The sequence below is a fragment of the Panthera uncia genome, assembly GCF_023721935.1.
Source record: "Panthera uncia isolate 11264 chromosome B3 unlocalized genomic scaffold, Puncia_PCG_1.0 HiC_scaffold_1, whole genome shotgun sequence".
Classification (NCBI taxonomy): Eukaryota; Metazoa; Chordata; class Mammalia; order Carnivora; family Felidae; genus Panthera; species Panthera uncia.
The window spans coordinates 72,133,828-72,161,099 of record NW_026057582.1 but is presented as its reverse complement, the minus strand read 5'-3'; the positions used below and the strand labels follow the sequence as shown (position 1 = coordinate 72,161,099).

General features: G+C 44.8%; 1 protein-coding gene and 1 long non-coding RNA gene across 5 annotated transcripts; one reads left to right on the top strand and one right to left on the bottom strand.

Moving 5' to 3' along the window:
• The first annotated feature begins 49 nt into the window (after positions 1-49).
• Positions 50-7,316, top strand: LOC125909701 (uncharacterized). The gene is made up of 3 exons (XR_007453760.1): positions 50-761; positions 5,570-5,789; positions 7,186-7,316. It is a non-coding gene; the product is annotated as an uncharacterized LOC125909701 (long non-coding RNA).
• On the bottom strand, positions 3,275-26,944 carry CB3H14orf93 (chromosome B3 C14orf93 homolog). Of its 4 annotated transcripts, none has more exons than XM_049613111.1 (7): positions 21,668-26,944; positions 11,848-14,850; positions 9,339-9,659; positions 5,892-5,953; positions 5,563-5,666; positions 4,269-4,381; positions 3,275-4,017 (listed from the first exon to the last, which is right to left on the bottom strand). In XM_049613111.1, the coding sequence occupies exons 2-7, from the start codon at positions 12,445-12,447 to the stop codon at positions 3,598-3,600; spliced, it is 1,620 nt and encodes a 539-aa protein (XP_049469068.1). In that variant the 5' UTR covers positions 12,448-14,850; positions 21,668-26,944; the 3' UTR covers positions 3,275-3,597. The 4 variants fall into 4 exon arrangements, with proteins under 4 accessions (XP_049469068.1, XP_049469066.1, XP_049469067.1 ...); XM_049613109.1 differs by having other exon boundaries at positions 11,848-12,894; positions 24,485-26,944; XM_049613110.1 differs by lacking the exon at positions 21,668-26,944 and having other exon boundaries at positions 11,848-12,608; positions 12,747-19,812.
• Positions 26,945-27,272: the final 328 nt, after the last annotated feature.

Here is a 27,272-nt window from a genome sequence, read left to right as displayed (position 1 = left end):
GAGGCGGCCGTGGGGCAGTTTGGGCAGCGCCGCTACATCTCTCAGGAATTGGGACGGGGAAAAGTGGAGGAGGGGGAGGGGAACTCTTTGTTTGCAGTTGGAATGCGCGGAGGGGCACGGTGGAATGTGACGGTCCCGAACGGGGCGACGCGAGGCATGTTCTGCGCAAACATCGTGACTTTGTTCCTACTGTGGGGACTGTGGGAGAGACGGAGAGAGACTGGCACAGAAGTAGTGAGACAGGGAGAGTTCCATAAAGAGGGGGACAGGGAGAAAGAAAGGTGGATACACAAAGAGGCTCAGAGACGCGTATGTGAAGAACCCAGAAGGGCGATGAAACCCATGTAGAGAGGTGGAAGACAGGTAGCGAAAGAAAGGGCGAACCGGAGCAAAGGGGATCGTGGGTGGTACGTACGAGACCGAAAGATGAACAGACTAAGAAAAAGAAAAATCTATGCATGTCCGGACAGAATGAGAGACCTACGATAATCTGCAATAAAAAGACACCACTTTCTGAACCCAAAGCTCTGCGACGGTAGGGAGAGAAGGAGCTTTAGGGGCTACGTAAAAGGAGTGGGGAAAAGGGTTGGGACTAATCTCTACCTTCAGGGTGGGACAGATACAGGAATAGAGACACCCCCTGGTGTTGGGAAATGAGATTTTTAGCAACTATTTCAGGTGACTGTGGGGATAGAAGGACTGGTTTTAGGGCTAGCGAATGCCTCCCCCTTGGTTGGCCCACAGGAGATTGGTGATAAAGAGTAAGTATTAACTTAGGAAGAAGAAGAGAAATGTCCTTTAGACGAGCTAGCAAGTGAAAATGATCAGGGTGGAAAAGGGAAAGAGGCTTCTAATATGGGCCACACTGGAAGGATCAAGAACAAGGAAAGAAGGAAAGGGAGGGGGGGCTGAAACTGAACATACCTAATTAAATACCAGTCAACTGATTTTGCCCTGACTAGCACATCAGGCGCAAGGGGTGGAGGAGGTAGAATGGAGAAGGAAAATGATTCTTTTGTATTTAGATAGTAGATGAGTATGAAAATTATATGCAAACAAATCATGCATATTATTTTCATTTCAACATTTTGAACACCTTTCATAATCTTAGTGTAGCCTTAGGGAATGGTGAAGCAAAGGAGGTTAATATCTTTGGGGAAATTAATTTGGCACAAACTATTTGGCTTCTTTGTCCTAGCTGCATTGTCTCCCTGACCTCATCTCTCGGGAGAATCAGCCTCTCTGTTTCCCTATCAGGCCTACAGCTCTTCTCTGATCCAGAGGAGAGTTCACTATCAGACCAGAAGCAGGGAACACTGAAAGCGTTAGTAACAGAGGGGAGCTATCAGGTTGCATCCAGAACCTGCTGTGAGCAACATCTTCAGAATTAACCATAAGGCTCTTCCTCCTTTCCTGTCTCCATATGGAGAAGGAAAACCTGGATTCTTCCTTCCTATTACTTACAACCAGAATATCCACAGAGCCTCTCATATTTGGAAGCTTTCCCCGTTTATAGTGAGGATGGGAGACTGAATCTCTTATGAAAAGTTGAGGAGCCTTTTGTGGTGGCAGCAGTGGGCACAGTTGGGATCAAGCACCTGTATTTTCAGGGGATAACAGGAAACAGAGACAAGTGAAGGGGGAGAGGGATGCACTGAGGGCATACTCCGGTAGTGCTCATGACCTCAGGGTAATCACTGTTTTGGAGCCAGGAGCTCCACCAGCCCTGTTCTCCCTTCTCAAGACTTTAATTATGAACTATGTACACAGATGGCTCCTAAATCCGTATCTGTAGCCCAGACATTTTTTTTTTTTAAGGTAAGCTCTACGCCCAACATGGTGCTCGAACTCATGACTCTGAGATCAAGAATCCCATGCTCCACTGATTAAGTCAGCCAGGTGCCCCTTAGCCCAGACTATCTTAGACTTAAAAACTCAGCTGACTACTATCATCTCCACGTGGTTGTCTCAAAGGCATACAACACCCTCAACTGACTTCACCTTCTCTGCCTCCTGAAATTGGCCCCTCCAGCATCCCAAGTAAATGGCGCCATTAACCACTTAGATGCTTACGCCAGAAACCTGAACGTCAACCTTATGTCCTCCTCCCTCAGCCTTAAGTCCAAGCCCTGTCAATCACCAAGTCCTTTCAGTTCAGCTTCCTAAATCTCTTTCAAATTCCCTCACCATCACTTTCTGTCTAGCCACCATCTCTTCTCTCTTGAACCACTGCAGGACATCCCCCCCTGCCCCCGCCCCGCAAGGCTTTCTCCCTGCAATCCATCTTATCCCCAGGGCAAGTGATTCTTATCAAACACAGAACTGACCATCTCATTTCCCTGCTTACCACCTTTGAAGGATTTCTCATGGCCTTTGAACTAAAGTCTATACTCTTCAAGATACTTGACAAGGTCTCTGGGTCTCTCCAGCTTTCCTCTGCACCAACTCCTCCCCATCTTTCAGGTATTACTTTAAACACCACTCTCTGAGAAGCGTTTCCCCACCACCAGAGTAGGTGAGCCAACCCTGCTGTCTGCTGCCGCTACACCTTCTGCTCCCCCATCACCACCCTTATCACAGTTCATTTCACTGTCTACTTAACTACCTGGCTTCCTGATTAGATAATAAAACCTAATCGGCATCTAACCTGATCCACAGTGTAACCACAGCACCCAACACAGTACCTGACACCTAGTAAGCAATCAGTATTTGTTACATACTGACTGAACAGAAAGCCATTTTTACTTCACAATCCATTCGTAATGCACAAAGTTTGGGTGTGGGTGTGTGTGGGTGCACGTGTGGGTGTGCGCGTGTGCGCGCACACACCCACACATGCACCCACACACACACACACACACACACACCCCTTCCTCAAAATACAGTTTGGTTGACAGGACTAATAGCTACAAAGCCTCATATACTGCTTGGTCACACAGTGGGAGAGCAGCTGCTAGTGACACATGGGAACTCTTTAAGCTTTAATTTCTTCATGTGTAAGATGGGAATAATAAAATCTGCCTTACATAATTCAATAAACAATAGCTATTATATCTGTATCCCAATTCCCAAATAGAGACACAGCCGTGTTCTGCTCAGAAGCATCAAGCCCATGGCTGAGACTGCCCACCAGGTGGCAGTATTATCCTGGACTGGTTCTGTGCGGCTTCCACTGCAGAGCCAGACCAGCAGTCATGGGGAAGAAGGTACAACCAGGGCTGCTTCCCCAGAGCTTTGAGTGAAACCAGAAAAAAAACCAACTCAGAGACTGGGGCAGATGTCAAGAAGGCCTCATGTTTCTTAGACCCATCCTTCTCCTTTTTTTCAGCTCAGGCTCCCCGAGGCACTATTTATGCTTAGAAATAAGCATTTTCTGGCTTGCCATTCACAGTGGGGGGCAGCTTTCCCCCTTCTAGATAAGTCTTTATCCCAGCACAGCTGCTGGCTTCCACTTCCATTGGGGACTGTGTTAAGAAGAGAGACAGATTTGCTTTCTCAGGCTGCAGAGGACATCTTGTTATTCTGGGAAGCCCCGTGGCCATCCATTTCTGGGACATGGGGAGTGGCAGAAGCCAGAGTTATTCTTGGTTATAGATTTCATTCATCCTTTTCCACTTTGATTTCAATGAAGGAGTTCAAGTCAGGACAACAGGTTTTGTGGGGTTGGTCAAAAGATGGGGAGACAGGTCCATTCTCATCACCTCCCTCATCTTCCTCTTCTTGGAAATTAGGATTATAAAGTTCTGGTGGAAGGAGCTGGGCCTCAGCAGAAGGTAATCGGTCTGAGGGAGGTCCATACACACGGTTGGCTTTCGTGCCATGCTTAGAGTTGGCATCCAGGTGGTAGCAGAGTTCCGTGAGGCGCTGGGCCCGGAAACGGGGAGGCCGGGCCACCCAGACACCTGGCTCATTAAGACTGTCCTCTTCGTCTGACATCAGCTCTTCTGTCACATCCTTCCATAGGCGTTGGTCCTCAGGTCCAAAATGCCTCATGATGCTGGATCGGTTGGCAAAAAGCTAAGGTAGGAGCCCAGGATAGAGATTAGGAAGAGAGACAGACTAAGGATTAGATTTGGGGAGAGGGGTTCGGGTAGGAAAGCTGTGTAAAATCTGTGCCTGAGAGAACCTAGCCCCCCTCCCTCCTCCTCTACCTGCTAACATTCCTGGCTCTCAACCCTATTCTCAGATGCCAGGTCCTCTGGCCCTTCCCACTGCAGCTTAGTAGGGTTTAGCATTTAGCATCTTGAAAGGAAGGCCTAGAAACCTACCCGGTATCTGCGACTTCGAAGCTTCTTCTCCTCTTTTTCCTTCAGGCCTTTAAAGGGGTTCAGGGAATTGCGGTACTCACGCCTCTTAGTAAGGAAGTAGGCTACACAGGCTCCTGGGAGGAGGGAGAAGGGAGGGGGCAGAGAGCAAGGTCCTCTGGACCAGGTCCTCAGCCCTTTTTTCTGCCCTAACACTGTTGGCTGGGAAGGTGAGGGTCCCTCTAGATGGTGGGCTTTCTCACAGACCCATCAGCAGCTATTTACTCCTCTTTGGTTTAGCTCTCTCTGCTCACCTCCATGTCCAGCACTGACTCCACCCATATCTCCCCCTGGGAACACAAGTCCAAGCTTCTGTAACTCCCTCCCTGGCCCTTGGCTCAATTAAACCCACTCCCATTCTACTCTGCTGGTAGTAGATTCAAGTGCTTTTTCAACAGCAGCTTTCTAAATGCTTCAGGGTTAGCTACAAGCAAATAACAGAAGAGCAAGGAAAGTAGAAAACTCAGGACATAATATTTAGGGACAAAAGGGCAGGCCTGGGGTGCCTGGGTGGCTTAGTCGGTTGAGCGTCAGACTCTTGATCTCAGCTCAGGTCATGATCTCAAGGTTCTGTCGGTGAGTTCAAGTCCTTTGTTGGGCTCTGCACTGACGTGTGGAGCCTGCTTGGGATTCTCTCTCTCCCTCTCTCTCTCTGCCCCTCCCTCACTTGAGTGAACGTGCACATCTTAAACTAAATAAATAAACTTAAAAAAACAGAAAGGGCAGGCCTGGATTCTGACTTCCTTTTCTTTTTTTTTTTTTTAATTTTTTTTTTTTAACGTTTATTTATTTTTGAGACAGAGAGAGACAGAGCATGAATGGGGGAGGGTCAAAGAGAGGGAGACACAGAATCTGAAACAGGCTCCAGACTCTGAGCTGTCAGCACAGAGCCCGACGCGGGGCTCGAACTCATGGACCGCGAGATCATGACCTGAGCCAAAGTCGGCTGCCTAACCGACTGAGCCACCCAGGCGCCCCCTGACTTCCTTTTCATAACACCCTAGATTCAGGCCCTGCAGAAACATCATGCACGCTGGTGTCAGCCCTTTCCTTTTCCCATTTTCAGTTCAAGCGGGGCAGGGGAATAAAAAAGCAATTAGAAACAATTCTGTGAAGAAGATGTGAGAATAGCCCAAAAATTTTATTTTAAGTCCACTCTTCTGAAAACCACCCAAATCATCTCCATTATGCCTCTACTCTGAACGAGAACAGTGAGTAGAAAAAGGATGAGATGGGAGTTAATTCAGTTTTTTCTCACCTTTCAGCTCCTTATCAGTGTAATTGTGGGGACTGGTCACCAGCTCCTGCTTGAGCTTTTCCAGAAGGAACTTCACTACTGAAATATTCCAAGAGGACTTGATGCTGCCACAAAGATCATGAACAAGCCAGTCAGCATTTTGAAAGCCAGAAAAACAGAGATTCCTGGCATGAATCAACTGTGTGGTAAATGCCCTCACGGCCAAGGGCAGGATGTAAGGGGCAATGGTGAGAGCAAAGCCTTAGCCTCATTGTTATACTGGAACAGCCCTCTAGTTCCCTCTCCTTGGCAGAGTACCTTATGATTGTTTTCCCTCAAGGGGATCGTACCTTTCAGACCCATTGAATCTCTTGTCGTTGGTGATGTGGTTATGCACATTGTGGACCAATTTCTAGGCGAAAAAACAAACACAGATTCAAGCTGAGAGTGTATATGATGGAACCCTCCTCTGTTCCCTAGGCATTGTCTCTATGGGGTTCTCTGCCCGAATCCTTCCCATAGTCTGGGCACCATTTCTGATGATACTCTTTCTTAGCCAGAGAGCCTATCCAAGTCAGTACTTCTAATGTCCCCCCTTTTTTGGTCCTTTTCATTTAATTTGTATGGAGGCTCTAGGATCATCCCTGGTCTTACTTTTCTGTTCCTGGGGAATATGATCAGTAGAGCAAAAGGTCTCAGACATTTTTACAAACATACTCCTTACAAATAGCCAGGAGAGAGCAAATATACACCAAGACTACTGCAAGTGGACATTTCTTGAGGCCCCCTATTCTTGCAAATTTTAAAGTTTTCTTTACAATATATCTGTATTTTTTTTTAATCTAAAAATGTCTTCCAATCTTTTAGTACAATTGATGACCCAGGAAAATGCCCTAGGTGTATATATCCTTTTGCACATTACCACAAGTCCCAGGGGTATACACACCATGGTCTGAAAAACACAAACCTAAAATAACAGAAATGTGAAACGCAAAGGACCTTGGAGACTCTATCACCCAACCTCCCTCTCACATCATCGAACAGGCTTTCAGCTTTGCTTACACACCTTTAATAATGGGTTCTCACTAGTTTTTTGGGCCAGCTTATTTTACTGTTGAACATCTCTAATTGTTAAAAAGTTTTGCCTTAGACTCCAAAATCTGACCAGTTTTGCCTATAACGGCACCTAACATCTTTGAAGACAGGTCTCATGTACTCCCCAAATCTTCTCCTATTCAGTCTAAATATCCTTCATATTTAGAAGTCCTTCAGCCATTCCTCATGACAGTTTCCAAACCGTCAGGCTCTCTGGCTTGCCAGTGTCCCTTGGACAACATGGCACTGGGAACTGAATCTAATCCATCAGCTGGGACCTGGCCAAAGGGAGCATTACTTCCCTGAATGGAACTCTACATTTCTAGGAATGAAACCCAAGATGGTGTTACCTTTCTTAGCAACCCCACCCCTATTCCCAATGTCACAGGGTTCATTCCCTGTGAGCTGTCAACTCAAGTCTACTTTTCACATGGATTCCTATCTCTGCCATTCTACAACTGCTTTGCTTTTTTAACTTTGATGCAGAATTTTACATTTCTTCCTATTAAATTTAGTTTTGCTGTTTCTGATTATATTTTTTATCTCAAGCTCCCTCAGTCAGTGGAAATTCCCAGTCCCAAACCGATGGACCCATATACTGATCTCAAGACTTCAGTTTCAATTAAGAAATCCCCATTTACCCTTCTGCTTCTATGACTGACCATATCAATTTAGGAAAGTGCAGGCAACTTTTTATGGTTAGGGTCTCTACTCTATAAAAAAGGCCTGTAATTAAACTAGCTTCTCATATTTTACATATTTTACCTCTTAGAAGTCCCAACTTAAGGAATCACAAGAGGTGGGCAAATGCTTCAAAAAAATTTGAAAGTGTTGCAAAAAAAGGAAAAAAGGGGAGTTGCACAGCTTCCAATTCAAGTGGCTTGGAAGAGATCAGCTGATAAAAATCAAACCAGGCTTGAAGTGGAAAGGGAAAATACTCTGAGACAATAATAAGTGTTAAGACTGTAAAGGCAGCTGGCTCACCTACCTCCTGAGTGAGCTAAAAATAAATATATTCCCCAATGGGTAGCTGGGATTTGCAGCATTCCAAGAAGTCAGTGGTTCCGGTTTGGTCCTTTTGGATCCCTAGCAGTGACCCACAGCAGCCTGAGTGGATTGGAGAGATGCCTCCTTGATTCCTTCCCAGAGCCAAAGGCTGGAAGACTGAAGGCCTGCGGCTAGCCCTCTCCCTCTAAACCACATTTTAAACCTTCCTCTGTGATGGGCAGCAAAATTCCCTGACCGGTCCTCCAGGGCCTTTTCAAGTACTGTAACAGAGAGCATGGGGAGTGAGCCTACTCTCCTCCTCCAAGGTCCTCAGTTTCACCAGGCTCTCCAAAGGGCAGGTGGGAGCCAGCCCTCCACACCGACCTCTCGCTGGAGGCAGTAGGCTGGAGAGGAATGGAAGTGGTCGGAAACCCTAATTTTATGCAAATTGTAATCATCATACATTTATTCATGATTTAAACACTATGCTTGAAATGCATTTCTAGGTATATATGCCTCCATTTCTATCACTGGAAGCAAGAGATTCATGACAGAAAAACTAAACCCTATTCGTGATAAGTGAGATATCCCTGAACATAACCAAAATTTTAAATGAAGTCTGGAAAAAAAGATAATAAAATAAAACAAAGGTTAGAAACCAGTTGATTCGGATTATGAACGGTGTCTTCCTTCCCAGGGATGAAAAGAATCCCTCGGTGTAAAAACAAATCAAGTGAAAGGGAGAGTAAGAGTCAGGAGCCCTTAGGAAAGGGAAAAAGAAGAAAGAAGTAATGCAGATGAAGAAGGTGTGCGCGTAATCGGCTGTCTTCAACCTTTACTAAGACTGTGACAGGAGGAAAGGGGCTATGCTGTGAGATTTCTTCGGATGGGTGTGAATGATGAGCTCCCCTCCTAATCAGAACTCTCCAGTTACTCTATCAGCCATAAGCCAGAGAAAGGAAATGGCTTATAGTCCATATGAACACGATCTAGCTAAGGAACACCCCCGTGGTTATCAGAAAGATGTTCTGGGGCACAGAGTTGATCCACAGGACAATGGTTACCTTAGAACAGGGTTTCTCAACCTTGGCACTATGGACATTTTAGGTCGAATAATTTTCGGGGACTGCCCTGTGCACTGTAGGATGCTTAGTGATGTTCCTAAGGCTCCAAGCCACTCCAAGTTTCAGGCAAAACTGGTTCAACCCGGTACCTTCCCTGCCAAGATCCCCTTGGATCACTAGACTGTCCAAACCTTCATAACTGAGCTGAGTGTCTAGTGGTCCTCTGCATCCTTGGGGTTTGGGACCACCTCAGGATACCTTGGCCTTTCTGCCAATGGGTCCCTTGCTGCTTACCCTGAACACTGGTAAATGGCAGGCTGTTTCCAGTGCTACCATTCAGTGGTTGGTCTGCTCAATCCCGTAAAGATCTTCCCACCAGGATTATTAGATCATTGGGAGGAGGTGTGATATAATTCCCTTCTCTTTAAACAGAAGATTTCAATCTATTTGGCAAAGCCTTAAAAAAATTCCATGATTAGCAGGGGGACTGCCTGTCCCTAGGGCTATGGACCAGTCTGTCTCCTTCTTGCCCCTCCCTCTCCAGTATGATACAGGACACCACTCAATCAATATGGGAAGTTTAAAATCAACCCACACTTCATTCTTATCTCTCCAGACTGAAGAAAAATTTATAGAATTGAGCTCACTCACGGAGAGTACCAGATCCCGCTTGCGCCTGGAGTTCTTCTGCCCACTCCCTCTGGTCCTGCATGGGGAAGCAGTAAACCCTAGAGAGTGTCTCAGCTCCCCTGTTCCCCCAGGGCCTGACTCTTCCAAGGCACCGTCCAGCGCAGCTGCAGCACTGAGCATGTCCTCAGGGCGGGGCGGTGGCAGCTTGGTTCCATTTTCTGGCCCTGTCTCTGAGGTTGCCCGCTGGATAGCCAGTTGTGTGGCTGGTGAGAGTTGCTTGGCATAAGCAGGGACCAGCACCCGCTGTACTGCACCCTCAGAGGCCACATAATCATCCACCAGCTAAGAACATAAAAAAGAATAGCCTATTAGCCATCCAGGCTTAGGGGAACCCGGTCACCCATCATTCTTTGGCCAAAGATAATGAACAGAGAGTGGAAAGCAGGGGGAATCCAGGACAGTCTTTAATGGCCAATAGCTTGTTTCTCTGGTACTCCTATGGGGGTGTTGGCAAATATTTCTGGGGTACCCAGGGCCTCTCATGTTGAATCGTTACCATAGGACTGATTACAAGGACAAGGCTTGTTTCTGACACTCTATTTGTGAGGAATCCTCTATGATTTGCTCTTGGGTATAAGAACCGTAGCCAGGCAAGTATTTTGTCTAAAAGGCACTGGGGGAGGAAGTGATGACAAGAAAGGAACACGGAGCAAGAAAAGAAACAAGAAAATAAAATGGTAACAACAAAAGGGAGAAATAGGAGAAAATGGGAGCAAAGACGGGAGCTATAAAGTCAGAAATTTCTAGAGAGGCTGGCACCAACTGTCCCCCACCTCCCACCCCATTCCCTTTGCACCACCTGTCTGTGCCCTCACTTGATCCTGCCCTGGCCGCATCCAACCGTCGCTGTCCTGACATCTACTTGCTGCCTGTGCCCTCACTCAAGGACACACAGGGCAGGGAAAGGAAGGAGGGAGGAAGACGACTGAGGGAAGAAAGGAGGGGGGATTTCTGCAGCCAAGAAAACAAAACAGTGAAAGTGGGGGGGGGGGGGAGAAACACAGAAAGAAGCGGGGGAGGAGGCTGAGATTTATAGACCTGTGAGCTGCTTTCTGCGCTGTGAAATCTAATTCCGTCCTGTCGGCTTGGAAGCCTTCCCTGCCTGACAGAACCACAGCTCAGGGCATCGCCTGGCCTGATACCTGGTGCCTCCTGCCTCCTCCCACCTCCCTGCAGCCCCAAACCCCCCTTGAGTTCTGGCTGGGCAGAGGGAGGCATGAGGCAGTGACCACCACCCGCCCGCATGGCTAAGCCTTCAGGGAGCAGTGACCAGCTGTAGCGTGACACTGGAGGGGGACATGGGGCTTCTACATTCATTTCTCAGATCCAGCAGATGGGCTGGGAGTTCCCTCCCTCCCATCTCCCCTGTGTGCTCTGATCCTTTTCTCTTTCCTGGGTGTCAGGGCCTTGTCACGTGCTGGAGGAGGAAAGAGGGCAGGGCGGGAGCATGGGGGAGGAGGGTTGCCAGACCTCCCACTGTCTCTCAAGTGGTGACACATCTGTTACTTTCCCATCTCTATGATCTCTGTAGTTGCTCCATCTCCTTTTCATACTTCCGTGTGCCACGCTCCGCAGTTTTTACTCTACTCAGCCAGGGTTTGCCTGCTCAGATGGCCCTGAGCAGTAAAGAAACTGAAATAGCACAAGGTGCTTCTGTGTCTTTTCCTGCGCACGAAATAGGTGCGCTTGCTCCCCTCGTTCTCCCTACATGCCATTCTCTTCCGAGGAGCTCTAGACGACTGTCTGTCCGCTTTTTGTCCTCCTGTTACTCCCTCCCCTCTGCCTCCCTCCCACCTTTCCTCACATTCTGTGGCACGCATATATTCTCTTTCCATTTAGATACACCTTTCCTCTCCGCTCGGTTCACTTTTTCTCCTTCCTCAACCCTTCATTTCCACCTGCCTCCTTCCCTCCCTACACCTGTCTTGTGTCCTTTGTCCTCTCCGTCTCTCCTTCCTTCCCTCTCCTCCCTCTCTGTGCCCCTCTGTCCCTCTCCTCTCCAGCTCTCCCTTCCTCTCCACCTCTGCATCTCTCCCCTCCACATTCCCATCTCTCTCTGTACTGAATTCCTCTTGGCAAGCAGAGGGCCCATGATAAAATATGAATGAGCCGTCTGTGCACGGCAGGCCTTCTCGCCAGGAGAGGCAGAGCCCCTGGAGCAGCTGAGCTAGCTGTGGAGGAGAAGGTGGCACACAGAGCTCCTGAGAGGAAGGGAAGGGCACGGCCATCACCACGCACACCAGCAATGACCTGCCGAAGAGGATGAGGTTCAGAAGAACACAGATGAGTGCCGACTATCCCTGCCGGCTAAGGAGACTTGGTGCTGTCCTGTTTTAGCACAAGTAAAACCAAAAGAAAGGCTTACGGCTGGAAAGAAACTAGGGGGAGGGGGAAGGAGGAGAGAAAGGCCAGGAGAAGCAGTCAGGAGCTACCACACGACACTGGCGTCCTGCTCTGAGGCCATACTCACGGGATTGAGCATCGAGGCCGCCTCGCTGGCAGCCAGGGTGCATCCGGGGAGCCGCGTGTCTCTCTGGCCTGCAGGGAAGCCCAAAGGCCCGGGACCCACAGCCGACGCAGCTCCCACCTGCCACAGCTCCTCAATCACCACCTGCATGCCGCTGCCCACGCTGTCACACTCCTCCTCTGCGGCAGATGCGGCCTTGCAGGCTTCCCCGGGGCTCTCTTTGAGAGGTCCAGCCTCCTCGGATGGGGAGCCCTGGGCCCTGCCGTCCCCATCTTCCTCAGGGGCAGAGGCTTTCCCCTGCCTCAGCTCACCCACCTCCTCCTGGAGACATTTTAGTAATTCGTTGTTGGCCCTGGCGAGCCCCAGAGCAGCCTCAGCCAGGCCCACTGCCTTCTCCACGCGCTGGTAGATAATATGAAGGAGCTGCTCTGAACTCTGAACCGCCAGGCCATGTCCGGTCACTGTGATAGGGGTGCTGGGAGGAGGGTTCCCGCCCTGAGAGCTTGTGCTGCCCCCACTAGTCTCGCTCTTACAGGCGCAGCAGCAACATCTGGCCTCACTGCCACCAGGAGGGGAGAAGAGAATGGTGGCACTGAAGGACATGGTTGACCGCAGAGGGAACAACTTTGGTCACACTGCTGGACTGCTCCAAAAGGCGTCCCCAGTCACTGGACTCCAGTCGGTAGGAAGCTCTGGCCTCTTTGCATTCACTTTCCTTTGTCATGGAGGGTGACCAGAGGAGCCTGGGCACCAGGCGGTGGATTCTGTGAAGGAGGAGCAGGCAAGCCGTGAGGGAGCACACAGTCCATGGCTACCTGTTCTCGGCCTGGGGAGGAGAGATGCCTTCTTCTACCTGCAGATCCTGTGCTCTCCTAGCACAACTCGCTGGGTGTCCCACTCACCCGTGTCCAAAAGCGTGGTGCCTACACAGGCCTTCCTGATGAACAGAGTTTCACGGAGTAGAAGGCATTCTTCCTGCACCCAAGCATGGAACCCGCCACCACTCCAACCTAAGGAACAGAGCAGGGACTCAAAAGGACCCACAAGATTCTGGAAAGATTAGAAGATTAAGGAAGAAAATGCAGATCTGTCTTCTCCTCACTATCTTTGCCCTAATAACAGTCATTGCATTTTGTCTCCTTGACATCATTCCTGAAGGAGTTCAGAACACTCCTTGCAGGTTATCTCATTCACACAGCAGCTCTAGGAAACACATATTACCCCAGGTCCACAGAAGAGACATGTAGAGAAGTGATATATCTTTTCAAGGTCATAGGGAGACAGCAGAATCCAGTTATTGCTACTTTCAATCTAGCATTTATTTTTTTTTTAACTGAGACCACTTTTTGTTGACATAAAGAATCATGATTCTACCCTCTCTATAATTTTCTTACAGATGCATTCAGAGTAAGACTCCTAAATAAGGAATTTGCCGATCACTGCAGCCCTCAACATGTCACCAAACCCACACTATTATATCCCTGATGCTTTGGGGATGGGGCAGGGAAAGGAAGGGAAAAGCTGGATCAGAGAATCAAGCTGTGGTGACCTGGGGCTGCACAGCCCCCTTGCTCTCACGCTTGTGCATCTGGGTCTCCAGCCCCTGAAAAGAAGTCCAGCTGTTCTGAATCCTACAGCTGGTAGCCCAGAGAAATCACCTCCTGGGCCCCTCACCTCCACTTCTCAAGCTCCTTGAGGGAGTGGCAAAGCTCAACAGGCACAAAGCTCAATAGGCACGTCTACATAGCTAAGCCACTTTGCCCACATGACCAGCCCCATTAAAGAAGAAACCAGAGGGGCGCCTGGGTGGCTCAGTCGGTTAGGCGTCCGACTTCAGCTCAGGTCATGATCTCGTGGTCTGTGAGTTCGAGCCCAGCGTCAGGCTCTGGGCTGACGGCTCAGAGCCTGGAGCCTGCTTCCGATTCTGTGTCTCCCTCTCTCTCTGCCCCTCCCCTGTTCATGCTCTGTCTCTCTCTGTCTCAAAAATAAATAAAACGATAAAAAAAAAAAAAAAAGAAAGAAACCAGAAAACCAATGATAAACCAAACTGCCTTACTTTTGAATCACCCTAGTTAAGCAACTAAACCATTCGAGAAGAAAAAGAAGAAAAAGTGTGGGAGGGTTGGATTGTACCACCGAGAACACTCCAAGGAACTTCAAATTGTCTTTTCTAAATACTTGATTATAGAAAAAAGAATCCTTCTTCCTGAAGCTCCCTAAGTGACAAAGTCTTGAGTATGTTTATAATTTGCACAAGAGATACATTTCCATCTTACCCTTTAAATTATATCATAACATCACAATTAAAAAAAGAGGTGGTTAAGAAATTTTCTATATATTGAGATTTGGGGGCTTTTTTCTGCATCAGCAATCTCATTTCAGAAACAGGTAATATCAGTGCCTCTGAGGTACTAAAACGTAAATCTCACAATGCATTTTAATTACATTTGGTTATTAAAGAATAGTCTTTAATTTGCTCTTTCCACCTTATATATCGAAAAAACGGTTTCCATGCCAGGTATTCACTTTTTGTAAGAACTGAACTCAAATCCATTTGCAGCTTCTCTGTCATTAGAGTCACTGGAAGGCACAGCTAAATCTAAAACTAAAGGTTAGAGGAAAGCACTAAGCAATTCTTATGTCAACTTATGGATGTGTCATTTATGTATTCTTTCTCTTCTTAAATAAGGGACTTCACTGTTCTCGCAGGGTCTTTAACCAACATTATGCAAGGAGTTTAATGTGAAACGTGGCTGTTGTGAGAAAAAGACAGTTATGTAGAGGATAACATACAGATTGGGTTCAGCATTTGTGAAACCAGAAACTAAGATGCATCAGGTTGGGATACTGGGTAGGTACCCCTTCTGGTACCAAATTGACAACAACCACATTCTTACCCAGAACACTTACTCTTTCTTGCAAGAGGCCTTTACCCCTGACACTGTTGTGCCTACCTTGAGCCCTTCCCTCCACCTCGACTGGTCTTCTTCCCCAAACAGCACAGAACTGGAAGTAAAAAATATATATATATGGGGTTCTCATCCTGCTGCACTACTTAGCAGCTGTGTGAAATTGGGCAAATTATTCCCTTTTTTGAGCCCCAGTGTTCTCATCTCTGCCTACTTTGAGAGTTTTTGTGATGACTATACATAATGTATGTAAGGCACCTACAGAGTGCTGGCATATGGTCAGTGCTCCACAAATAGCAGCTGAATGATATTATGATTGTTCCTGAAATATTTTGTGTTCCCATCCTGGACCCCCATCCTGATTTTCCAATCTCAAAAAAAAAAAAAAAAAAAAAAAAAAATGCTGTGGCTTGGAATGGAACTTGGATGATTTTTCCCCTACATTTCCCCCCCTAAATTTAATAACAAATTTCTAAGAAACAATAAATTCAAGTCTACAAAGATGCATGTAAACATACTAAACCTTCTATGATGTACATTAGAAAGGTAATTAAGGAAACAGTATTTGCAATTTACTTACTCTCATGAGCTGGCTTTAGACTAAGGGTAATATTCAATTCTGCCAGCTTTGAATGATAAATATTATTTTCATATTTGTGTTGACATAAAAAAATCATGATTCTACCCTCTCTATAATTTTGTTCCTCAATTTATTTCTGCTTTTCTACTTTGTGTATTACCTAACTATGTCCGCTTTAGAATGTCACATTCAGAGCAACAAATAGGTATTTTTTTAAATTAGCCTGTCTATATAAACCTGGTACAGTGCAGTGCAGCACAATGGGTATTCAAATACAGTAAAACCTTGTATTGTGAGTAACTTGTTCTGTGAGTGTTCTTCAAGATGAGCAAACATTTCTAATAAATTTTAACTTGATAAAGGAGCGATGTCTTGCAATACGAGTAATATGTGACACTAAAAGTCACATAATCACAGCTGAGCCAGTGGTTCTTGAAATTCCCTTTGATATAGAAGTGCTTTGGATTATAAGCATGTTTCCAGAATGAATTATGCTCACAAACCAAGGTTTTATTGTACCTCTTTTTTAGTTTCTATGGACATTCCTGCTGACTTCATTTCCGTGGCTCCCCTAGCCACTTAAGCTCAAAGACAGTGAAATGTAAAGGATAAGGAAAGAGGGGTATCTGGGTGGCTCAGTCAGTTAAACATCCAAATCTTGATTTCAGCTCAGGTCATGATCTCATGGTTCATGAGTTCGAGCTCATGTTGGGCTCTGTGCTGATGGCGCCTCCTTCTCTCCCTGCCCCTCCCCTACTTGTGCTCTCTCTCTCTCTCTTTCTCAAAATAAATAAATAAAACTTTAAAAAAAAAAAAGGACAAGGAAAGAAATGAGGGTCATCAGGTAACAAAAGAATCTTTCACATTATAATATTTACTAACCAGATAACAACTTAAATGTTGGATAAGTTGGATTAAAAGCAAAACAAACACTAATTCGTTAGTTACATATATCCCCATTAGAGAAAAAGAACACGTTAGAAAAAAAAAAGTTGTTTCTAAAAACTCTCAGTATGCAAGGCCATGCTGAAGGATGAGTCACCAAAATGGATTGCCCTCCTCTAAGTACTCAAATGAAGGGAAGACAAAGTCCTTACATGCAAGGAGATTACAGCATATGTGAGAATGAAATGTTCAAAGGACAAAACAAAATACATACAAGTGCCTAAAAATATGGTGCAGACAAAAATTCTTAATTAGTTAGTTCAAAATAATGGAAAGATGAACAGAATGAAATCATGAGGAAGGGGTCTTACAGAGGAAAAACCTCCAACAGGGCAATGTATAGAATGAACAGGGAGGTGGTAAGACGATATGAGAGATGAGAGAAAAAACAAACATTACAGGAATTAACAGGGTACATGTGTGAGGTCAGAGTAAAGAGGCTTATATAGAAAGGTACAGAACACTGATCTAGGATTTTGAAAACCAAGTTAAGGGAATTATTAGAGTAGGGGTCAGCAAAACTTTTTCTGTAAAGGACCAGACAGTAAGTAATATTGGCTTTGCAAGTCATGTGGTTGCTATCACAACTACTCAACTCTGCCACTGTAGCGCAAAGCAGCCACAGGAAATACATAAACAATGAGCACAACTATGTTCCAATAAAACTTTATTTATGGACAATAAATGTCATAAAATATTATATTTAATTAAAAAATGTAAAAGCCATTCTTAGCTCATGGGCCATACAAAAACAGATGGTAGGCCAGAAATGTCCTATGTATGGGCTGTAGTTTGCTGACCCCTGTCTTAGACACCTAAAGTGGAAGAGTTAGAGATTAGGAGACTGTTTAATCCTGAAGTAAGGTGAGAATGAGGATTGTGGATATGAAGGTTCAACATCCTGGAGGAAGATCTGATAATATTTCTTTACTAGACAACTTCAAGATTATCAATCTGAGAGTCAGAAGATGGTACATTGACAGATGATAGAAATGAGGACGCTGAGAGGAGGCACCATCATGTTAAAGAAGATGTGTATTTTTATTGATTGATTGATTGATTGTTTTTTAGGGAGCTCTACACCCAACTTGGGGCTGGAACTCATGAGTCAAGAGTCACATAATCTACCAACTGAGCCAGCCAGGCACCCCAGATGAGTGTTTACTTAACAAGTTAAATTTCAAACTGATAGCAACATCTTTATTTATTTTTTTAATATTTATTTATTTTTGAGAGAGAGGAAGAGACAGAGCATGGACAGGGGAGGAGCAGAGATAGGAAGACAGAATCAGAAGCAGGTTCCAGGCTCCGAGCTACCAGCACAGAGCCCGATGTGGGGCTCAAACCCACAAGCCACGAGATCGTGACCTGAGCTGAAGTTGGACGCTCAACCGACTGAGCCACCCAGGCACCCCAGCAACATCTTTAAATGTATGTCCTGATAGCAACTGACTAGGACTGGAAAACAAAACAAAACAAAACAAAACAACAAGAGGAAGGTCAGAGCTGGGATGCAGATTTAGAATCTTTGCAGGAGGGAAGTAGCTAAACCTGAGAAAGTGAATGCGCTCTCCAAGAAGTAAAGATAAAGTGTGAAATGCAAAGGCCAAGGACAGCGCTTCAAGCCAATTTGTGGAAGAGGCTTCATTAAAAGAGAAGTATGGTCAGTGAGGTGGGAGAAAAAGAGTGTTATGAAAGCCAAAGTAGAAAGAATGTCAAGAAAGTGGATCTAATCCACTGTGACAGGTGCAGCAGAATGGCTAAAAAAGATGAAAATTAGGGAGATATATTTTATTTGTCTGTGATGGTCTCTGGTGATGACCAGAAAGGTAAATCCTGTAATGAAAGTAAAACTATGCAATAGATTAAAGAGGAATGATGGAGAGAAAATGGAAGCAAGACATGAAATCAAGTCTTCTAGAATTTAGTTATGAAAGGAAGGAAGGAAATAGGAAGTCAGAAGGGGCCCTAGAGCTTTGGTATATTTACAAAGCAGAAAGAAAAAGGCCAGTGATTTTTCTGACATTAGCCATAGCAACATTTTTCTAGACATGTCTCCTGAGGCAGCGGAAACAAAAGCAAAAATAAACCATTGGGACTGCATCAAAACAAAGACTCTTGATTTTGGCTCAGGTCATGATCTCACAGTTTGTGTCTTTGAATCCTGCATTGGGGTTTGTGCTGACAGCCCGGGGCCTGCTTGGGATTCTTTCCTTCTCTCTCTCTCTCTCTCTCTCTCTCTCCCTGCCCCTCCCCAGCTTGTTCTTTCTCTCTCCTTTTCTCTCTCTCTCTCAAAATAAAGACAAACTTAAAAAATAAAAGAAAGAAAAAGAAAGAAAAATTTTAAAAAAGGGTGGTTGTGGTTCCTGGCTGGCTCAGTCAATGGAGTATGTGACTTGATCTCAGGGGTCGTGATTTCAAGTCCTAGGTTGGGTGTGGAACCTACTTAAAAAAAAAAAAAAAGACTTAAAAGAAAGTAAAAGCCCATAAAAAAGTAAAGGATGAAGCTATTCGAAAATAATTAAATTTTCTTTTGGGAAGGCTCTTCCCAATGTAAGAAAGAAGGAAGGGTAACTGTTGCCTGAGACTGCAGAGAAGAAAAAACAGATACAGAGCAAAGATTCGTTGAGGTGGAGAGAGGAAGACAAAGATACACTACTGAGACTCTCTTTTTTACTTAGAGGCAGATTTTTCTTGGCATGAATAATTCAAATTGATAACAGAACTTTATTATAAACAGTGCTATATTATCTGTTGTTACAACCTGTTAAATCCTTTTCTAACACTCCCAGACTAACATAATTAATTATTCTTGCTTTTTTCCAACACTGGCTTATGGTTCTAGAGCCCATTTAACTCTGCCAACACTATTAAGGAACAAAAAATTTATTCTGATATCTTTATTATATTTCTCAAAATGTATAACTGCTTAATTCAATAACCCATGAAGCAATCCATGAAGTGCTTGGCAAAGCAATGGTTAACTGTAGTAAATTATCTGGGCAGTGTCTGTACCATCATTATTAAACATGTTAATACTGTCAACTTTTGCAATTTCAGATTGCTAATTTACTTTATCATTTTTGCAATGTTTATTTATTTTGAGTGAAAGAGAGCACACGTGCATGGCAGGAATGGGCAGAGAGAGAATTCCAAAGAGGCTGTTCGCTGTCAGCAAGGAGCTGGACTAGGGGTTTGATCTCAGGAACCATGAGACCATGACCTGAGCTGAAATCAAAAGTCAGACCCTTAACCAACTGAGCCACCCAGGCACACCTCAGATTGCTAATTTATCTTAAAGCCAAGAATTCATATTTTTGTTCAAGAGAGGAAAAAAAGGAATAAACTAAGGTTGACCACCACAGAAAAACATACAGACCTTTTACAAAATGCTATCAACTTTTAGAACTGAGTGTTGAGAAAAAGATTTTTAAGGGAACCTGACTGGCCCAGTCCATAGAGCACGCAACTCTTGATTTAGGGGTTGTAGGTCTGGGCCCCCACAGTGGGTACAGAACTTACTTTAAAAAGATAAAAGTTGGGGCGCCTGGGTGGCGCAGTCGGTTAAGCGTCCGACTTCAGCCAGGTCACGATCTCGCGGTCCGTGAGTTCGAGCCCCGCGTCGGGCTCTGGGCTGATGGCTCGGAGCCTGGAGCCTGTTTCTGATTCTGTGTCTCCCTCTCTCTCTGCCCCTCCCCCGTTCATGCTCTGTCTCTCTCTGTCCCAAAAATAAATAAAAAATGTTGAAAAAAAAAAATTTTAAAAAGATAAAAGTTAAAAAAGAAAGAAAGAAAAAGATCTATAATCTTTTGATGAGTTGCCAACACAAAGTAACAACAGTTGTCAAACTTAAGTTTGCATAAAATATATGTTTGAGGTTCATTCCGTATTTGTCTAATTTTAATACATGTGAAAGGAGCCCAGAAAGTGCATTTTTCAATAATTCTGATATTTTCTTCATAAATATTTAGATAAAAAAGAAAGAAAAGTCATCTTCTTCAGACAGATGAGACTGTCTGAGGCTGTCTCAGGGTGAGACTGTCCATAATCTTAACTATCCCTTTCCTCCCAAGTCACATGTATTTTTGTTAGAACTAAATATATCATACTCTTGGCAGCTCCCTTGCTTGCTTTCAACCCATTCTGAGCTTGAATTTTCTGCATGACTGAGTTCGCCTCCAAACTATGAAAAATAAAAGTTTCCTCACTTTTAATAGATGTCTATGATATGGTATCACTCTAATGATATATGTCTTTATAATGGGCCCTTGACTCATTCAGGGTCACGCTAGCAACGGAACTCCTTAAATGTGATTATGGAAAGCACAGCAATGCATACCATAATTTTCATCTTAAGAAATAAAAAAAGGAAAACGGCCACTTAAAGCTCCTGCTGTGCTGGTCAGCCCTGCTCCTCCACTTGGAGGTGCAATATGGCTCACCTGTTGGAAGGTACTCTCAGAACCTATTTCTTTCTTTTCTTTTAATGTTTACTTATTTTTGAGAGAGAGTGAGAGTGGGAGAGGGGCATAGAGAGAGGGGGAGAGAGGATCTGAAGCAGGCTCTGTGCTGACAGCAGCCAGCCAGATGGAGGGGGGGTGGGGGGGACTGGAACACAGGAACCATGAGGTCATGACCTGAGCCAAAGTCTGACACTTACAACTGACTGAGCCACCTAGGCGTCCCTCAGAACTTATTTCTATCAAAAAAGAGCTCTTTTATCACACAAGAGCAGAGAAACAAATACCATAAAATATTATTTTCCTATGTTTTGAAAGACTGACCCATCTCATGATCTGCAGACTATCTAAAACCTCATTTTCAGGGATTAAAAAAACAAGAGATGTAGACCTAGAGGGAGAATGAGATCCTAAGAAAAGGATTCCATTCACCTGAAATTTTCATGTACACTTGTATAGTGGTACAAGAGTTTTTAGCCTAGTGTATCGGTCTTTTTCATTTACATTTGTTAAAATGCAACTTGGTAAGATTAAAATCCTGGTTTAAGATTTTCAGAGAAATGTGCCTGACATAAAGGGCAAGTCCTGCATTGCTGGATCAAGTGAAAAATGAACCACCAGCTCCTAAAGCTATATCATGTGCCCTGCGAGCCCTCGATAAATGTTAGTTGATTAAATATTAGTCAGAGATGACAAGGTGGGCACCAGGGACAGAAGAACCATTTCCGAAGGGAGCGTGGTTCAGCTACAAGCAGGACGACCGGCAGCGACGCAGGAGGAACAGAGCTCCAGCACAGCCCTCGAGGCCGCAGGGGTCATGGCGACTCGCCACTGAGCCCAACCTCAGAGAATGCCCAAGGGGTTCCGGGGAATGGGGTGTAGCGGCAAATAACCTAGTGGCCCAAGGCGCTGGGATCTCTCCGCCTCACCGTGGGTACACTACGTGGCTACAAAAGCTCTGAGGACTCGGTCTGGGAACAGCCCGGAAGTTCCTGCGGCGGTCCTGCTCTGGCAGCCCTACAGGTGTTCCATCACGGGTGTTCCACCGCGTGTGCCGCGCGCCACCGCGGCCAGCTGACTCAGCTACAACTACAAGAGCTCGCGGGCTCGGGAGAGAGACCGCGGCGCCGGCCCGTGTACCCGGCCAGCGCGCGCACGCGGCGAGGCACCGCCCCGCCTGTCCTCTGGCTCCCGGTGATTGGCGATTGAACGACGAGGGGAGCAGGGCCAGGGACGTTACTGGTTGCATTCCACAATCACTCAACGAGCCAGGGAGGGGAGGGGCCTCTTCAGGGCGGGACACGACTGCTAGGCTGTTTCAGGGCCGTTAGGCGCCATCTTTAGCTTGTTTTGTTTTGTTTACTTGGTTCTGTCCTCTGCTGCTTACAAGTCTGCGTGTACACGATTATAAATGCAGTGGCCACAGAAAGGTCTCATACATTTGGTGGTGGAAAGCTTTTAATTCCTGTCGGCCTTGGTTACAGACCTTTCAGGTCCCACTAGCAAGGGGGCAGTTCCCCTTCAAAGTTTTCATCTCTACGAACCCCAAAGGCAACTGAGTTCAGCTGTGCTTTGGTAGGAAGGCCAAGCCAATGATATATTCGTGGGACTCAACGCAGGGACCTTGGACATGAGCCTAGGTTCCTAATAAAAATCAAATGGCTTAGCAAGTGTACTGCTCTACAAGAGCTCTCTCACGAGAAGTTAAAAAGTGATGCCCTGCAGTGATGTGAAAAAGAATTAGAAAGAGCAAAGTTCCATTAAAATTCCCAGCACCACGGCCATCACAAAATCACCGTAATCTGACTAGATCTCAGAGATATGCATGCAGGTCTCAACTTGTGGAATGATCCGTATTTGAGGTAGTATTTATTAAGTACTGATCTGACTTGCATTGTTAGTTAATAAAAATACACCCAGTACAGGTAAGTAACCTAGAGAGCCCACAGAGGGCGACTTTCATTATGAATTTCAAGACTTGTACAAATAATTTTAAAGCTGTTGTTGAGGGGTCCCAAATGCTACTTGACAATGAGTAGGACGTTAGCTGAGGAATAGAACTGTGTTACCATCACCATACAGAGGCTCTGTTGTAATGAAATTTGAACTCTACAGTAGATCCTTTTATATCCTGGTTGCTACTTCACTGGTGACATTCCAGTTTCTCCCTCATCACCCCATATACTTCCTATGCTTTCACTCCAATCTGCGAATGCAGTTTTTAATATATTTTCCGTATGACTCCTAATAGAAGACACTGGTTCTGTAACAGAATGAAGGGAGAATATGGCTCATATAACAGGAGGTCCCGCTCAGCTTGTTTTGTCCTCATTCTTATCCTTTTCTCTGTGACTCTTCCACACGGGGAGAAGGCTTCCCATTCCAAAAATGCAACATGATAACCAAAATGCATTTCTTATCCCTCCTTTGTATTATTTGCCTTTGCCTCCTCTGGCCCCTCCCCCATCACAACCATCATGAACAGTTTTTGAGAATTGGACTTGACTGGATTATTTTCCTGACACTTTGCCAGCTGTGGAGCTTTTCAAACAAATCCCAACCTATAAACGACCAATTTTGTCAAAAAGCCAAGAGAGACCTTCCCTTCAGAACACACCAACGAAACCACACATAAAGGCCAAAATATACACAGCTGTACATTTATGAACGTGAGACAATAAAAAGCAAAACCACTTAGGCAAAACAATCACTAAAGAAGGCTTTGAACCACAGATTCAATAAATTGCCTATGCTCGTTTGCCACATGGACTATATACTCCCTGGCAATTATTTAATTATTCACTGATACTTTAGAAGAGTAGTAGAAAAATACAGTAAATGCACATAAAATGAAAGTGCCTAAGTATGCTAAGAACAGGATTTCTTCTAAACTCTAATTTGCACACGAAATCCTGTTTTAATCACTTTTGGGAACACAACAGAAAAAAAATCACATCCTAAGGGCTACTTTGCACACATAAAACCAAAGGTAATCTTTTTTTGAAAACAAAATCTGATATGGCACATATACACATACTGTACATATACACAAAGCACAAAACCCCAAGATAAATCTTTATGATATCATTTGCTCACACACACACACACACACACACACACTGTCTTCATGAAAATGTAAGACACATTTGTAAGAAGGGCTTTGCCCACCTCCCCAGGGAAATGAGTGTCTCAATTATAATATCCAAACATTTTTAACCTATTGGCCTTGGACAATTGCCACATTCAAGCCACTTGGTTTTGATTCTGGGGGAGGGTGTGTAAAACGCACGCAAACAGCTTTGTGAGGGAGTCTCAAATCTCCGCTTCTTTCGACGTTGCCCTTGACGTTGCCCGTGGCAGAAATTTACATTATCCCTTCAGCCCGCCTAAAAAGAAGAAGAAGAAGACGAAGAAGAAGAAATCTATACTTCCCAAGCGTCTAATTTTTTTTAAATCCCTCGACCATAAAAATTTACCAGTTTTCTTTTATAACAAAAAGAAAAAAAATCTCTACAAATTTGGCTGTTAACAGTTGTACACGGCCATCCTGCTTCTCAACTTCTTGGTATATTTAAAACCTTGACCAGGAAAAAGAAAGAGGAAGAGAGACAGAAAAAGAAATGGGGGAAAGCGCAAATTCCCCTTAGCAACAGTTTCCTCACCCCAGCACTGCCACAGATCTCTAGTTTTAAAAATTTTGAAAACACACACAAGATTAAGGAGGAAAAAAAATGGAAAAAGGATACCCGAAGGTCGTATGGCTCTTTGTATTCGTGTGTGTGCAAAAAGGAGGACTCGCGGCGCCCGAGCCGGTAAGCTCCGCCCCTCCCCGGACGCCCTCCCGGATTGGTCGCCGCCGGCGGCGGGGCGCCCCGCCCGCGAGCACACGCGCCGCGCCCCAGGCCGGGTCCCCGGGGGGCCCCTGAGGGCAGCCCGACCCCCAACCCAGACCCCCTGCCATCTGGACCCTAGCGGTTGGCTGGTATCTATCCCTTTCCCCGCCTCTGTCCCTTTCCTTTCACTTTCTCACCCTCCTCACCCTTTCCCACCGTCCTTTCTCAGCGAAACGAGGCCCTCGGCATCAATATGAGTAACAGTCCAGTGAGCGAGCTCCTTCGGACATTGCTAAACTTGGTTAGCTACTCAGTGAAATTCTAGACTTGGATTAAGCATCAAGGACTTGGTGCGTGGGCCTGAGCTCGTGACTTCCAGGTAGAATGTCTCTGGGTCGTGGCTGTTGCTTGACACTCCCACCTTTACGTGAACGAACATTTCAAGCAAGTATGTGACATCCCTCAGGTGAAAGACAAATAGTCTTGGACTTTCGGCGATGCTTTTGCTCAGCCTGAGTCTCCAGTTTTTCTCTACCCGGCTAAGATAATATTCTCAACAACCTAAAATGGCTCCCCTTTACCTCCTGCATGAGAACCTAGTTGCTTGTACTTCAGGGTTAGACCACACATAATCCGGTCCCACGCTCGTTTGTTCTTAGTTCCCACTGCCCTCACCTTTTTAACCCGAATTATTCCTTTGCTCAAGTGCTCTCCTCTGCCTGGAATAATGCCTGTTTCCTTTTCTCTGACTAGTCAGTTTTTATCCATTCTTCTTCAGCTATTTCAGTCAACACAGACCACTTCCTTCTCCTATCAGAATGAACTTCATGCTTTCTCAGGTTAGCAGCACTTAACTCTACCTTGATTGTTTCACCTATTTTAGTGATTTCACACTAGTAAGCTGTTTGAGATCACAGATCATGTCTTAAACTTATTTTTCCATTCAGGAACCCCCCCCCCTTTTTTTTTAATTCTTACTTCAGCAGCTGGCATAATTGTAGACAACAGTAAGCACTGGAAAAAACATCATTTATAATAAAGTGAGTGGATTTTTTTTCTACAAATTTTGAAACTCCCACAAGAATGTGCCTTCTATAGTAACAGTTCATGAGCACTTACTGTGCAGGGACTGTTCTGAAAACTTCACGAATATTACATGTATTTAATCTCCACAGTAATGAAGAGGTACCATGATTATCCCCATTTTATATTAGAGATTCGAGTACAGAGGTACACAGATCTATCTCAACTTACAGTGGGGTTACCTCCTGATGAACCTATCCTAAGTTGAAAATGTTAAGTTGGAAGTGTATTTTATATACCTAACCTACTGAACCTCATAGCTTAGTCTAGCCTACTTTAAAAGTGCCTAGAACATTTACATTAGCCTACATTTGGGCAAAATCATCTAACACAAGCCTATTTTATAATAAGGAGTTGACTATCACATGTAATTTATTGAATGCCGTACCATAAGTGAAAAACCAAATGGTTATAAATGTATTGGTTTATCCTTGTGATGGTGTGGCTGCCTGCGAGTTGCGGCTCACTGCTTCTGCCCAGCATCATGAGAAAGTATCCTACTGCATATCACTAGCCCCGGAAAGAGCAAAATTCAAAATTCCAAGTATGGTTTCTACTAAGTGTGTATCACTTTCACTCCATTGTAAAAAAAAAAAAAAAAAAAAAAAAAAAAATCCTAAGTCAGGGACCATCTATAATAATGTGACTAAGTTTAAATAGATAATAAAAGATAGACCTGGGATTTGAACCCAGAAAATCTAGCTCCATAGTCATAGTTCCTAACCGTATGCCTCACAAGCTCCACAGTGCAGCTTTTAAAAACATTGTTATCTAATTGGAAAAAATTAGATACACAACATTCCACAAAATAAATGGCCTGAAAGCTTCCAAAATATCAATGTCTTGAAGCCACACACAAAGGTAGGAGGACTGCTCTGAATTAAAGGACAATATAGAGACATAACAACTAAATGCAAAATATGACCCTTAATTGGATCTGAATCAGAAAAAAATGAGTTATAATGGACATTACTAGAAAACAACTGGGGAAAATTGAATATGATAAATGAAATTAAATACTATGGGTCAGTATTAAACTGGCAGGTTACTGGCATCCCCATTTTACAAGAAATCAAGTATCAGAGCTTACTACAAAGTCTCATAGGTAACAGGTGGCAGACCTGAACCCCCAAGCCAACTGTTCTATTTACACCCCCGCACTCCCCGTACAACCCTGTTTCAGTGATTTCCTGGCTGTCAGTCAAACCTCCTCCATACAATTGTTGGTTCTCAAAGTCCAGGACGTTCTTGGTAGAATCTGGTTCTCAGCAGAAAGGCCTGTTGCCTCCAGCATCGTTTTCATCCAGGCAGCACCCTTGCTTCTGTGGCAACCCAGCTTTGCCTTTCATCTGAAAATGAGATGGCAGTGTTTATATTCTTGAGGGTTATAGATTTTCTATTTATTTTCCCACATTTTTCATTAAAATTTTTTTAAACATTTTTTGTTTAATTTTTTTAATGTTTATTCAGTTTTGAGAGATGGAGAGCAAGCAGGGGTGGAGCAGAGGGAGAGGGAGACACAGAATCTGAAGCAGGCTCCAGGCTCTGAGCTGTCAGCACAGAGAGAGACGTGGGGCTCGAACTCACAAACTGCAAGATCATGATCTGAGCTGAAGTC